Source organism: Rattus norvegicus, chromosome 4, assembly GCF_036323735.1.
Source record: "Rattus norvegicus strain BN/NHsdMcwi chromosome 4, GRCr8, whole genome shotgun sequence".
NCBI classification, from domain to species: Eukaryota; Metazoa; Chordata; class Mammalia; order Rodentia; family Muridae; genus Rattus; species Rattus norvegicus.
In genome coordinates this window covers 47,762,346-47,776,607 of record NC_086022.1, presented here as the reverse complement: position 1 = coordinate 47,776,607, position 14,262 = coordinate 47,762,346, and the positions used below count along the sequence as shown (strand labels likewise).

Sequence of the window (14,262 nt, the reverse complement as noted above, 5' to 3'; positions counted from 1 at the left end):
CTCTATTTGGTAAAGCTGGTTTGTTCCCATTTTTGAAAAGCTCTCCTCTGGCCTTTGTATTAGGTCCTTAGAGAATGATCTATCCATGACATTGACTTTGGACCACAGACTCTCTTTGGGTTCAGATGATGAGGCAGATCTGGTCAAAGAACTCCAGAGTATGTGTTCCAGCAAATCTGAGTCTGATATAAGCAAGGTAAGCATTCCATAGGTGCAGGGCCATGGGCTCTGTCCAACAGAGACTTGCTTCTACAACAGGATGCTGGGAACCACATCTTAAAACACATCTCCTAAAGGAAATGCCTTAACACGTATCATTGTTGATGCTATAACCAAACCATCCTTTGCTTTGCTCAGAAAATTCATTTCTCCCAAGCCATTGAATAGTAGTAGGAGCTTTGTTGTTCTCCTCTGAAACACCTGAACTTAAAATTTTGTTATTAATTGTATCAGCCCAAATCAAGCCAACATATCTATTTGAGTAGTCTTTTGATTGGGGAAGATTTGTGTGTGTAGATTTGTGTGTATGTGTGTGTGTGTGTGTGTGTGTGTGTGTGAGAGAGAGAGAGAGAGAGAGAGAGAGAGAGAACGAACCCAGGGTTTGCATGCTAGACAAGTGTTCTACCCCTGACCTGCATCACCTGTCCTCATGTTTTGATACAGATTCTCTCTGCTATGGGAGCTTACACTACCTTTGAACCCAGCATCTGTCTCCATAAGTAGCTTTATACAAAAGTTTGACTTTCTCAGACATTACCATTGCCAATTTTGGAACATAAGCTAGCAGTAAGATACAAGCTTCATAGTAGATCCAGGTTATAGACAGGGTTGCAGCAACATTCTTTATAAAGAAGAAAAAGAGTGGTCCTGTATAATACATATTGTCATGGTCTTTAAGCTGGGAAACTTGAGAACCAGCTATAGAAACCTGCTACCTGAAATCTTAAAGAAAACATTAATAGCATCAAGTTGAACCTGCTTTGGCATTCTTAAATTTGTGGTGCATTGAACCAAGCCTCCTCCATAAACAGTGCTTGGAAGGATCCCGAATACTTACAATGTGCTAGAGATCCAGTGACAGAACTCAACTGTTTCAGACGAACTTTCTAGGAAAAGTAAAAGTGTCTGCCTTATTCAACCTTGCTAGAAATGAACTGGAATCTTTATCTACAGGAAAAATAAGATAAGGACTCACAAACTAATTTTTTTGTTCTGACTTGCCAAGTAGATTCTTTTTTTTTAAAAATCTTCTGCTTTTCATGGGAGATATCTTTTTAATAGATTCTTTGTCTTTGGTATAAAATTATCCTTTGAGCAGGACGGAGTCTGGAGACAGCTTCTCTCGAGGATTTCAAGGTTAGGGAAGTGGGTGTCTACTCTTCTGTGGCTTCTTCATGGTGGTGTACGCCTGTGCTTCAGGTGAGCCACAGTGTAACAGCAGAGGCTGAACTTGATGGACTTTGTCTCTTCCAGATTGCTGATTCCAGGGAAGACTTAAGGACATTTGATAGTTCAAGAACCAACCCTGTGACTTCAGCACCTGTTAACCTGAGGATGCCAGTGCCACAGAAGGTAAATGGTTTTCGTTCCAAAATGAGAGAAAAAAGGTTTGTTGTGGAACTGACTTTTCAACTCAACTCTGTAATTTACACTGAGAGCAGAAATAGGAAAAAGTATGCATGGGTCAATTAAGATGTCTGGGTAACTTGCTGATCAAACCTTTTCTTAGCATCTGATATTATATTTCAGAATTTTGTGTTTCTCTCAAAATCTTTGTTTTCATTTTTGCTTGATAAACAGCATAAGATTTCTTGCATTTGGTGAACCTTTAGTTAAATATAGCAAAGGCAGAATGACACTCACAAATTCTTATTGAGTTTCAGTGAGAGACGATCTTTCAAAAATCAAGTCAGAGAGGCAAACAGAAGGGCCAAGTTCTATGTGGATTGTATTAGGTCACATAAAGGGCAGAATAACTTGGCCTTCTGGGTGAACAAGAACATTGGATAAAATCCTACCCCTCCATTGCTTCGTGAGGAGGTACAGGAGGTTTCTCTTCAACAAGCTCTGTTGAGTTCCCAATCCCTTCCTGTTCACATCTACCCCACAATGGCTTACAAAGACCTGTGTGTGCAAGGACAGGTGGGGCAGGTTTTAACGTGGGCATGGTGTAACTATTAAATGACTGATCTTTAGCTGGTTACCCTACAGCCCTGGACTCACAGCTTCTACTGCTGTGGTTCATTAGTTCTGGTTAGTGGTGTCTCTATTGAAAGGAAGGAAGTGGGCTGAAGGCCCTAATAAAATACATAACATGCTAAAAAGACCTCTCTGCCTGCCAGGAGAAGGTTTGCACAGTCCTTGTGTCCTTACTGAGCATTTGGTTTGAAAATATTTTGTTCATAGTTTATCATTCTGCCGTCTTTAAATCCTTAATTCACTGTCCATGTGTGAAAGCTTCTCTGAGCTTTGGTTGGTCCCCTAGAACCACTCCTTAGGATTCATTGGATAGGATAGCATAGAGGAACGGGTCCAGATCATCAAGAAATAGAATAATGAGCAATCATGAGCAATTTCCCCCTAGTATCAAGTCATTTTTGCGTGTGAATATATCGTTGCCTGTTAGATCTAGGAATGGCTCAGTGGTGGAGTGCTTTCCTTTCTTAGCACAGATAGATCTTTGTATTCAAACTCCCATGCTGAAAAAAATATTGTTAGACTATGTTGCTTTTTGTTTAAATGTCTGATAGAGAGACCTTATTTTCTATTATAAGCCATTGTCCATAATAATATAGTACCGAAAATGATGCAAGCTACAGCCAGATACGAAGCTTTGTTTTAGAAGGGAACTTAAGGCATCCTTTATCCTGCCTGACCTCTTAAGAACTGCGGGTTTTAGGATGGCTGCATCCTGATTTCTTTCTTTTTAAGCTGAAGGCACCTGGGGGATTCTTTCTATCTAGAAGATGCTTTTCTCAGGAGCTGCCAGCAGAGGGCAAAATGCCCTAGCTGTCTGGAAGCTGGCAGAGTACTTCTTTCCCTATCTTGTTTACAACTCACCCAGCATTTTTTGGTTCCACGCCCAGTTTCTCCTCTTATCAGGAAATAACTCCCTTTAGAGGTGAGAGCACTCTGGATTAACTGAAATTACTTTCTCCTTCATGGCCAGAAGGCATACTCCATCAAGAGCCTGCTCCTCCTGACCCCGTGTAACTTGCACTCATCTGACAGTGAAGGACTATAACTATTTCTTAATCAAAACAGCGAAACACGTAAATCGTCAATATAAATGACAAATACTGTAAATGTTTCTCTATTACCTAAATGACGTAAATTCAGACTAATCTTCATTTCTGGTGACATAATGTAATGACAACCACTTCAAGGTTTTTGTAAATCTCCACTTCCTGAACTCTGCCCTCTAAATGTTCTGGTGTAATTAGACAGAGGTACAGACAGGACCCCTGCATTCTCATGTGTAGCCAGGCGTGATATCCAGTGTTCTAAGATATAGCTTTTGTCTGTTTTTACTTTCTACACCCCTTCTTTTTTCCCACGTATATTTTGAGAGGGGCTATTATTCCTTCATCTAACTTTTCCAAGTTTGAATTGCATCCCCCTCCCTGTTGTCACTTTTCCTCCAGCCACTACCCCTGACACAGTCCTGTCTGCCACAGCCTGGCTCCCTCCCCCTTTAGCATCTAGAGAGACCATCATATCTTAACTTTGAGAAGAGAGACCATCACATCTTCAAGAAGATGCTTAGTATTGCATGAATGACTCACTCTGATTTAAAAATGGTTTGTTCAGGTTACATATTGAAAATAACTTTAGGAAAGTAAATTAGAGGTTTTGTTAGAGGATTGTATGGGGACCTTGGGACCTTTAGGCCAAGAAGGCTCCCGTTTGAGGATCTTTCGGAAAGACACCCGAAAACTATGCTGGCCGCCAGAGTGTTGGGAACATCATTCCTTCCTTCTCCATAAGCATGTTTTCTGACTTGCATACACAGACCCTGAATTTCTGTGACTACACTAAGCTCAAGTGAGCTTCCACGTAACCTCCTCATTCCTCCAGAGACTGACTCAGCCTGGACTCCCCAAACATATGCTAACTGTTAGAAATTTTAGTAATTTATGTAGTCATTATGCTTGTCCTTGTGATACAGACCAAAGGACAGAATGAAAAACAATATGCCAAAGAGCTGGAGAGATGGCTCAGCAGTGAAGGGTACTAACTGATATTCCCCAGGACCAGGTTTCAAGTTTTAGTACCCACGTGGCAGCTCACAGATGTCTATAACTCCAGGGTCCTATACCCTTTCACAGATATACAGACAACCAAACCACCAATGTACATAAAATAAAAATAAACACCACCACATCATCTCCTTTCCCATTTGTGGCCTTGGTACTAACCCAGTACTTTATCAGAGATAATTCATCAAAAATGGTGAGATTCCCATTTTCACTCTATATTATAGCTAGATATTGTGTTTATTATTTTTAACATGCTTCCCCCTCCTTTTGTTATGCCAGGGAGGGAATCCAGGCCCTTTCCCATGCTAGACAGTGGTGTACCACTAAATAACATATGCAGTCTACTGCATTTTAGACCAAATTATCACATACGGCCAATCCCCAACGTATAATCAATCTTCTCGGCTTCACTGATTTCAGCAACAACATAGAAACACACATCTGTTGTGTATGCGAGGGTGTTCCTAGGAAGGTTTAACTGAAGGGAAGAGACACACACAGGAGGTAGATGGCTCCCATCCCATAGACAGAAGACCTGGCCTGAGAAACAGAAAAGGGGAGCACAGTACACTATCACCATCCATCACTCTCTACTTCCTTACTACAGTGGCCTTTCCCACCTAAGTCTGCACCCCTGCAACTCTGAGCCATATGAATCCTTTCTCCCTTCTGTTGCTTGGAATTCATCACAGCAATCAGAAGAATAACTAGGGCAATGATTAAGCGCCCTGATCTTCCATCATGGAGTCTTTACTGTGATTTCAGTTAAATCTCAGCACAGGATTCTCGCTATTCAGTACCCAACAAGCTGGGCCATATTAGTTCTCTTCTGTGTGACTCTGACCAGTTACTAACCAGAACAATGTAGGGGAGGAAATATTTGTCTCATGCTTTCAGGAGTTTTTATTTCAAGATCGTTTGGCTCATGTGCTTAACCCCACATCACAGCTGAGGGAGTATGTGGTTGAGAGGAAAGCTGTTTACTTCCTTTGTAAACAGGAAGGAAAGAGTGATACAGAAGGATAGACAAGAAACTCCAAGGACCCACCCCTGGCCGCCTACCTTTTGCTGCCTAAACCCTACTTCTTGAGCTTTCTAGGATTCCCAAAACAGTACTGGGAAACAAACATTCAGTTCGTAAGCGTGTGGAAGGATGTCTCCTACTTAAACAAAAATACACGTACTTATGACTCCCAACTTGTTAGCATCAACAGGTTTTCAAAGAAAACCAAGCATGCTAAGATGATTGTGGTTTTCTTTCATTTTCTTCTGCACCGATAGCATGCTGTGAGCTGCAGGGGAGCATGGACTGGGCATAGGTCAACCCTCTTCCCAGGCTCACTTGCAGTTTACTGGTGCTAAAGCAACAGAGTGCAGCTATGTCTTGATTCCCTAAAGAGCAAACCTGTCTGAAAGAAAGCGCTTTCTCTCCCTGGCCACACGTAGCCCAGCCTTCTTTCCCCTACAGATGCTTGTGCTCTAGACCTCATTTTGCCCCCTCACTGCCTTTTACTCATTAGGAAAGTGTTGAAAGCTCGAGACAAAGGTAGATCAGAGTTGCTCGCAGCTGACTGAGCATTTTGAAAGAGCTGGGTCTGAAGACCTGGCAACAGTGGATTTCCCTTCAGTGATTTAGGGGTAGTTTGGTGGTCATTTGGAGATCTCATTAGGACTTCAATAGAGCATAAATGGAGGGGCACGGAGATTTAAGGTAGACTTTAAAAGGCCTTTAGTGACATACTTGGGACATACCTAGGAATTTGGGACTTCTGAAGCCAATGAGAACTTTAGTCCCCCCATACATTTTTTTTTCCTCCACCAACACTCCCATGATTCCATAATTAGTTACTGATTTTGCAGGTAACATTACATTAGGTAGAAGAGGAAGGCAGATATTAGAGATAACTGGTGACTCCTGCTCAGGGGTTGAAAGAACAGTATTAACCTGTAATGTGCCAAATGAGATGCCTTAGGCAGATTACATTAAACATGCAGGTTGAGGAGCAATGATAATTATGTCGATGGGTGGGTCTAAATGCAGTCCTCAAGCATAACTGAGAGATAAAGGTACAAGCTAATTTAACTTTTTTTTTTTTTCGGAGCTGAGGACCGAACCCAGGGCCTTGCGCTTGCTAGGCAAGCGCTCTACTCTGAGCTAAATTCCACACCCCACAAGCTAATTAATCAGTGACAACTCAAACAGAATGGGCAGTAAGGAAAAATCTGCAACTGTGTGAATAGAGAAGGTTCAGACCAATGCAGAAAAGGATCTTGAAGAGTTGAGGGAAGTTTTTAAGTTTGGTTGCACTTCCCATATGTGAGAGATGTTTGAAAACCATCTACCCATGCCCCACCCAAGACCATTAAATCTGAATCTTGGGAGACCATCCTGTCAGCGCTGCCCAAATTGATTCCAACATTATAGCTAGCATCGTTTGTGACTTCAGCCTTTACCACAGCCAGTTTAAGGCAATTTGTTGCCTTCCGCTCCAAGATGTCTCTATTTGACTGGTTAAACTCGAGTTTTAAATCTTTCTGTGATTGCATTGCTGCATGGGTACACTGGCACTGTCAAAGCAATGTTAACGCTCTCAGAGCTTTGTACAGTTTAATACAATACAGACCGAAGGACTGTTGTTGAATGAAAATAGGGAAATACTGGGGAATTTCCACCTTCCTTGTTCTGACTGTACAGATGCTCTCAGCTAACTCACCATCAGGTTCCTTGTGGGGAAAATGGGGAATGTTGGCCAGGTGATTGCAGTAGCTCTGCCACACTAAACACTCAGACCAGAATATGTTCATGAAGAGAAACCCAGGCACAGAGCTGCTAAGCAGGAGCCTTACTTTGCTAGAATGTACAGTCCGGTAGAGCAGGATGGTTTTCTTATGTTCTTTGTTGTGTGCCAAACATCTGGGACAGTGTTATCTTTGAGTAAAGGCTTAAAACACATTTGTTGAAACATAAAAATGTGAGTCAGACGAGGTCACAGGATGTGGAGATCGGCCTACAGAGTTAGTAAGTTAGCTTTTTGTCACTATGACAGATACCTGTAGGGTTGGTGAGGTCCAGAGTCTGCTCTGTCACAGGGCTCGGCCACTCAGGGAGGCAGGATGTGGGAAGTGACCACACACTGTCACTGGGTGGGCTCCAGAAGTTGGGGTCTTGGGAGAGCTGGAGCTGGCTCAGTGGTCCCCAGGCCTGCAACTAAGCTGGGGCCATCTGTTTCTCAGGCTCTCAGATACCTAGGTGACATTGAATGCTGTAGAAGAGCTGAGAACAGACTGGGGGCCCCGCAGGCTGGATCTGGCCTGAGGCCGAGAGGGAAAAGAGGGAAGCCCCAGTTGGTCCCTCAGGGATGAGTCCCAGCTATGGCTGGACCTTCCATGGGAGATTAAATGGTGGCTCTATAGGCAAAGGCCTTCTCCACAAATCTATGGAGGGCCGTGGCTAGTGACAGTGGCCTGGTGCCCAGTAATCAGATGAAGCACCTACCGTCCCTTCAGGGTCATCAGGGTTTCTAGCCTTAGCTCAACCAGGAACCAGGCTGCCTTTCACAGTCCCACATCTACCTAAGGGAAATTATTGAGAAGGGAAGATATATTTTGACTCATGATTTCAGTATTTATAGTCTATGGTTAGTCAATTCTGTTGTTTCTGGACCTGTGAGGAAATAGAACACTTTGATAGTCAGAAGCACAGAAAGAGACAGAGGCCCTGAATTCCTGCAACCTACGTGGTACAGAAAGAACTGACTCTTACTGGTTGGCCTCTGACAGTCACTCACATGCGCATAAGCATGTAAATAACGATTCAAAGACATAACTTCATTACACACACACACACACACACACACACACATTCAGTTACCTACTTCATCCATGTAGGCTCCACTCCCTAATAATACCATCAATTACAAACTCAGTAAACTGATTAAGTCAGAATTCTTGAGATCCAGTGCCTATAAATGATTAGCACCACTAGCGGAGCACCAAGCTTTGAGTATGTGAGCCTTTGGTAGGGACTACAACAATTGAATTTGTTCAATTTGATGTTCTCATGCCTAAAATTCTATAAAACTCCTATTGATGTGGAGACTTAAGACTCTATCTCTTGACTCCTTGATGCCTGCAAATATTTATTTAAGAGGAGGGTGAGGCCTGAAAGCACGTCTCAGAAAAATCAATCAGAAAGTGCACTGTGGTCAGTTGTTAGCTTCTCCCCAGACAGGGAAATGCTCCTGCGAGTTTACTCAGACACAGAGGAGAGGGAGAGGGAATGGCCAACCGTATTGGGCAACTCTGATAAACCTGTTGGTTTCTCCTCTCTTGTAGGAAGCCAGTCCTCTCAGCAGCCATCAAACTACCGAATGCAGCAACAGTAAATCCAAGACTGAGTTGGGTGTCTCAAGAGTTAAATCTTTTCTTCCTGTTCCTAGAAGTAAAGTCGCCCAGTGTTCCCAGAACACCAAAAGAAGCAGCAGCAGCAGCAGTAATACAAGGCAACTAGAAATCAATAACAACTCCAAAGAAGAGAATTGGAACGTAGACAAACACGAACACGTAGAAAAACGTAACAAATAGGCCTGCCTACAACACCTCCAACAACGTGATCACCTTAACGTCTTTTGTATATTTCATGCAGAAACACCAAGACAAAGAAGATGTAAATACCTTAAAATGAATAAAACCATTTTCCTGTAATATAAAGGACAGGTGCGGGACCACTATTCAGCCTTTTGTAAAGAATGTATTTATAACCTCACATTTTTTTTTCTGTTAATCCTATAGGACTAAACTTTGATCCCATGAACTTACAGCAACCTTTCAAGTAGTTTTTTTATAATAGAAACATTGTAATCGTTTTAATGGAGATGTTCAGGGGTATTAAAGCAGAAGTGTCTGTGTACTGTATATTTCTATCTGTACATATGTACATATATGTATATTGACAGAAGTTGCATACATGTGTACAAGATTGGCTTAGATGAAATGTGCCAGTTTGAATGGAGATGATAATTTTATGCTCATCTGATGGGGAATGACTCGAATGGGGCAATAACAAAACATTTCTAAACAGTTATTTTCCATTAAAAGCCATATGAAGTATTTTGCCTGTTAAAATTCTAGTTTTACATTTTGAATCTTTTAGTGGTTACATTGCCATCTGGTTGCATCATGTATATATATTTACGCTTCTTAATTTGCATTATGACTTGTAAAAAATATGAAATTATAATGCAATAAAAGTGTTATCTTTCTTACAAAACTTTTGTACCTAAGTGGATATAAAAGTTATCTGCATCAAGAAAGACATCAATTAAATGAATTTGGAGTTAACGCCTTCAATATATTTCTAATAACACACCGATAATAAAATTAATATTTTCTAGAAGTGTGTCTTATAAAGGAATGGTGAAGTTATTTATCCAATTTACGGTTAAGGTACTTTGATGCCAAATAAAATTTTGAACTAGTGAAATTATTTTGCTCTATTTTCCTATCTGTTGCTGCTCTTGAATTCTTGCTCATACAACGGTCATACAATTGGAAGCCCACAGCATAAATGTTCCATTTAGGAATGCCATAAAACTTTTCCTGCAAATTGCTGTTTCACCAGCTATCACCTACCAGCTTACCCTTACAGGATAGTCTCAGATATTTGGCTGGGATAAAACAAACAGAACTTAAACTATCAAAAAAGCCCAATTTTCAAACAAAGCTCATCTACTCATCTATTAAAAGTCCTTTGAGGGGTCAAGATAGGTATTTACATTAAATACACACATATGGACACTGTTTTAAACTTCTTTGCAAAAAATAGGTGCGAAATGTTAGGGGGCAATGTAGTGACTGTGTATGATTTGGGTTGAAGAAGAAAGCCTTGCCATTAGGGAATAACCAGAGGGCAACCCATGTCAGCATTCTTTCTGGGGCTTTCTCTCCACCAGGCAAGCTTGGGGTATGTAGAATGTCAACCTCATATACAGGAAAAGGTGCAGTGGGCTGAAAGAACTGGAGCAAAGGTCAACGGGTGGGAGGAGAGGTACTGTGGAGTGGGCCTAGACTTGACCACAATAATAATGTAGAACTGGACTCAAATTCTTTATGCCAGGTAGTATTTGATAGTCAAGTGTTTTCATAAAAAGGTGCTAATCTTGGGAGCAATTCAAAGACAAAAGGTGAGAGAACGAAATCAAATTTGAGAAACACTGAGGTGGCCCGATGTAACTGACCCATGCTGCTTCCTTTTGTCAGATCCAATGTGTACTTTTAATAGTTGGATGGCAGGCAGCATAAAGTCTAAAAAGAGCATTTAGATCAAGGGCTTTCAAAGTAGAAGCCTACCGATAGGTCATGATATTTAATAAACCATAACTCATTAAAAAACAGAATTTGACAGAGTTGTAAATGTCAAGGTCATTGCAATGAAATAACTGTGAAGCATTTATCCAGTGTGTGGATTATGAGTGCATGAAATTATGACTGTGGGTCACAATCCTAAGTCATTAAATGCCAGTAGGAGATCATAGGTCATGGTGGAACCTAAATTTAAGATTGAAGTCTACAATAGGCTAGATAAATGACCTTGTGACTGAACTAAGCACTGCTGACTATGACAATTGGCTGCGGTCGGCAACAGGTTACTTAACCTGTAGCAAAACAAAGACCACAACAGCCATAAAGACCATCTGAATATTACATTACAGCACAGTAAAGCATTTACCATTGCCTCTGCCATTTATAAAATGAACATCGATTCAGTGTCTCAGAGCTTAGTTGGATGTGGTACTAATGTACACAATTTCAGCACAGGGGAGGCTAAAACAGATCACCAGGTGTCTGAAGGCAGCTTGAGATACAGAATTGGCCTGTCTCAATTTTTTTTCAGAATTTCTTGTGGCACTATGTGTATGCATATAGTATATATGTGTATGTGTAAAGCAGACAATCTGAAGGAAAAGAGAGAGCCACATACTGCAATTGTGGAACTCTGCCTCATGTTCCCTTATGTTCAACAATGGAGAGATCACAACACAGAGCAGAGACAGCAGACTTAAGCCATTCTTTAGGTCACATAGATCTAATAGACATACCAACAATATTCAACCTAACATAAAACTCCCAGGATAGATCATGTTAAGTCACAAGTTGTTATGGGAGGAATTTTACATCATCCCAACTATTGTTACAACCTAATGACATGAAACAAGTAATTGTTAAGAGAGAAAAATTAAAAACAACAACAACCCATAGAAATACTCGCTAACACTCTTGAACCACCAATGGATCAAGGAAAGTAAAGGAGAATCAGGAAAATAGGAGACAAATGAAAATAGAAACCATGTATCTAGACCTGGAACAGAACCTTACAGTTCAGAAAGCTCACAGCAATTAGCTTCTACATCAAGAAAAGTCTTAAAGCCAGGCATTGTGGCACACACCTATAATCCCAGGACTTAGGATGTCATGAGTTTGTGGCCATTTGATTAAAACAAACAAAAACCTTCAACCTAACACCTTAAGGAACAGGTTAGAAACCAGCAGAACAAGTTCTCACCAAACTAAGTCAAGAGGCAGGAGAAGGGTAGAAAGAAGAAAATGCAGTAATAATTCGAGCAGGTATTTAAACAGCCACCTTTAGAGCTATTCTACACTGTCCCCAACTGCAGTTGTTCAAATACAACCAGTGACAGCTATATTATGAGCCTCACCATCTTTAAATTTCACTTCTCCGAAACAATAACCAGAAAAATGACCACAAAACACATATGGCATTGTTCACATTCACTTTTAACTTGGGGCAAGTTTCTCCAGAATAGGTTAATGTGTTTTGTAGTTGCCTGTGTAAATAAGTCAAAAAGACTTTACCACATCTGGTTACTAGTAAAAGTTGTTAATTTCGATGAAGTCAGTTTTCACAAATGGAATGTTTCTGGGCAGTTGATTCTTAAGATAAAATCAAATTCAGTTGACTAGCCTTAGTCTAAATTTTGGCATTTATTCTTAATGACAATGATCCATATCAGAACATGTACCTGTGAAATCACATAATGATGTCTGATTTCTATTTCCCTTCAAGGTCTGTTTTTCCTCAAAAAAAAAAAAATCTGCCCAGTGCCAACAGACTGCATTAGTGACTAATTAGTGACGAGATAAGCAGCTAATCTGATTTTGATTAAATCAAGTAAACATTGAGTATTTGCTGAGTACCCAGAAGACATTGTACAACTTGCAGAGAGAGAATCTATAGCTACATGATAAATCTAGCCTGGCTTTTATGATGAGAACTACCCAGGGATATCAGGAACTATGAGTCCAGACTCTTCTATCACAAAACTGTGAAGAAGACCCAGGGCTCTCCTATGCTACGAAGAAAACAACACATTTCCCCCCTGGGAAAATCAAACTGTGTCAATTGTTCCTGCTAATAGGAAGGGAATGAACTAGACAGATAGAAAGGGTCATTTATGCTGTATTCAAGAAGATACGTCTCCCGAGGTAATTTAGATACATCTATTCAAAGGGGTTTCGAACCTTACTGCTCACTCATTAAAGCACCGTGGGGACAGGAGCTGAGAACAATGCACTGGATTCCCCTGGCTCCTGTACTCTTGACTTTACTGACTGCCAGGGTAAAGCGTCAAGTGAAGATGATTTCCTAGTATGTATGTTCTAGGATGAAAGTCAGTAGAGTGGTTTGACGGAGCCCAGGAAAGGTCATGGAGGGAGGATTGCTTTAGGACAAGGTGGGCTCCAGAGATGTGACATTCAGTCCGACATCCGGAAGATGAAATAGATTAAGACACGTTGGAGGTAACGGAAGTTGCAGCGGCAACTGCGTTCATACACAAAGAAACATGAGTACATTAAACTTAAAGACTACTTCATGCAAAAAGAGTAAATCAGCAAGGCGAAGATATAACTTATGAAACGGAAGACAATTTTCACAAGTCATGCACTTAATGATATCCAAAATATATAAGGAACTCAAACAGCAAGAAGACAAATAACCTAATTACAAATGTGAGAAAGGACCCAAAGAAGTACAAGTCTGGCAAAAGAAAGTGAATATGGGGGCAAATACTCAATACAATACTCACCAGTGGAATGCAAATAAAATCACAACGCAATGCTAACTTACACCTTTTAGGACAGCTGTTATCAAAAGAGCAAAAGATACAAGTGTTGAAGAGAACAGACAGGACACAAAGAATCCTTGCGCACTGCTGGAGGAATACAAACTGAATACCATGCTCTTTGCTTTAGAGCCTATGTAGAAAGCAGTCTGAACGCTCCTTAAGTTGAAAGGGTTAGAGGATGGTTCGGTGGGTAAGACTGCTTCTGGCAGAAGGAAGGGAGGGAGGAAGGAAGGAAGGAAAGAAGGAAGGAAGGAAGGATGAAAAAGAAAAAACAAAGAAGGAAAGAAAACAGCTAACAATTTCACAAACACCTTAAGTAGAAAATGATAGAGCATTTGCTTGGCTCTCTGAGGTGGAGACAACAGGTCCTCAAGGCCCTCTGATTTAGAACTGAATTTTTTTCTGTACAATCTTCCACTGATGAGGGCATCTATTTTTCTTTAAAGAGAAAATAGATAAACTTCATTTAATTCCTAGCTCTCTAAGGCAAGGGACTAAAACAATGATATTTTCTTCATGACAAATCTTTCATAGGGTATTTAGACACAAATATAAAAATATTTCTACTAAATTCTTTTTAACGTGAAAGCAGTGTGCATTGGTCAAGCCAGTTTGCTGTTGAGATCTGAAATTTTATTCTGGGGTTTTCAAGACTGACCTTGTAAGCAATGAAATAGGAACTAGCATAGCACATTGCACTGTCTGGGGTAACTTGAGAAGAGTGATATTCCTGCTTTAGTGTCTTTCTCTTCCTCATTTCTGAATCATTGTAATAAAACGTGATGTGCTGTGGTATTTTGTGATACAGTAAATAGAGCACAGCAATTGATGTAATAAAACTCCCTGTTTCCCCCTTCAAT

The 14,262-nt window shown here is 40.7% G+C and overlaps 1 protein-coding gene across 3 annotated transcripts in view; it reads left to right on the top strand.

Moving 5' to 3' along the window:
• Nucleotides 1-9,741, top strand: part of Cttnbp2 (cortactin binding protein 2) — a 163,732-nt gene extending 153,991 nt beyond the window's left edge. For 2 of the 3 annotated variants that reach the window (XM_039107159.2, XM_017592494.3), the window contains 3 exons: nucleotides 64-196; nucleotides 1,474-1,572; nucleotides 8,595-9,741. In XM_039107159.2, coding sequence (XP_038963087.1) covers nucleotides 64-196; nucleotides 1,474-1,572; nucleotides 8,595-8,843 — 481 coding nt within the window. In that variant the 3' untranslated portion in view covers nucleotides 8,844-9,741. The remainder of the gene's footprint in view (nucleotides 1-63; nucleotides 197-1,473; nucleotides 1,573-8,594) is intronic. The other variant, NM_001114401.1, reaches the window with a different exon arrangement.
• Nucleotides 9,742-14,262: the final 4,521 nt, after the last annotated feature.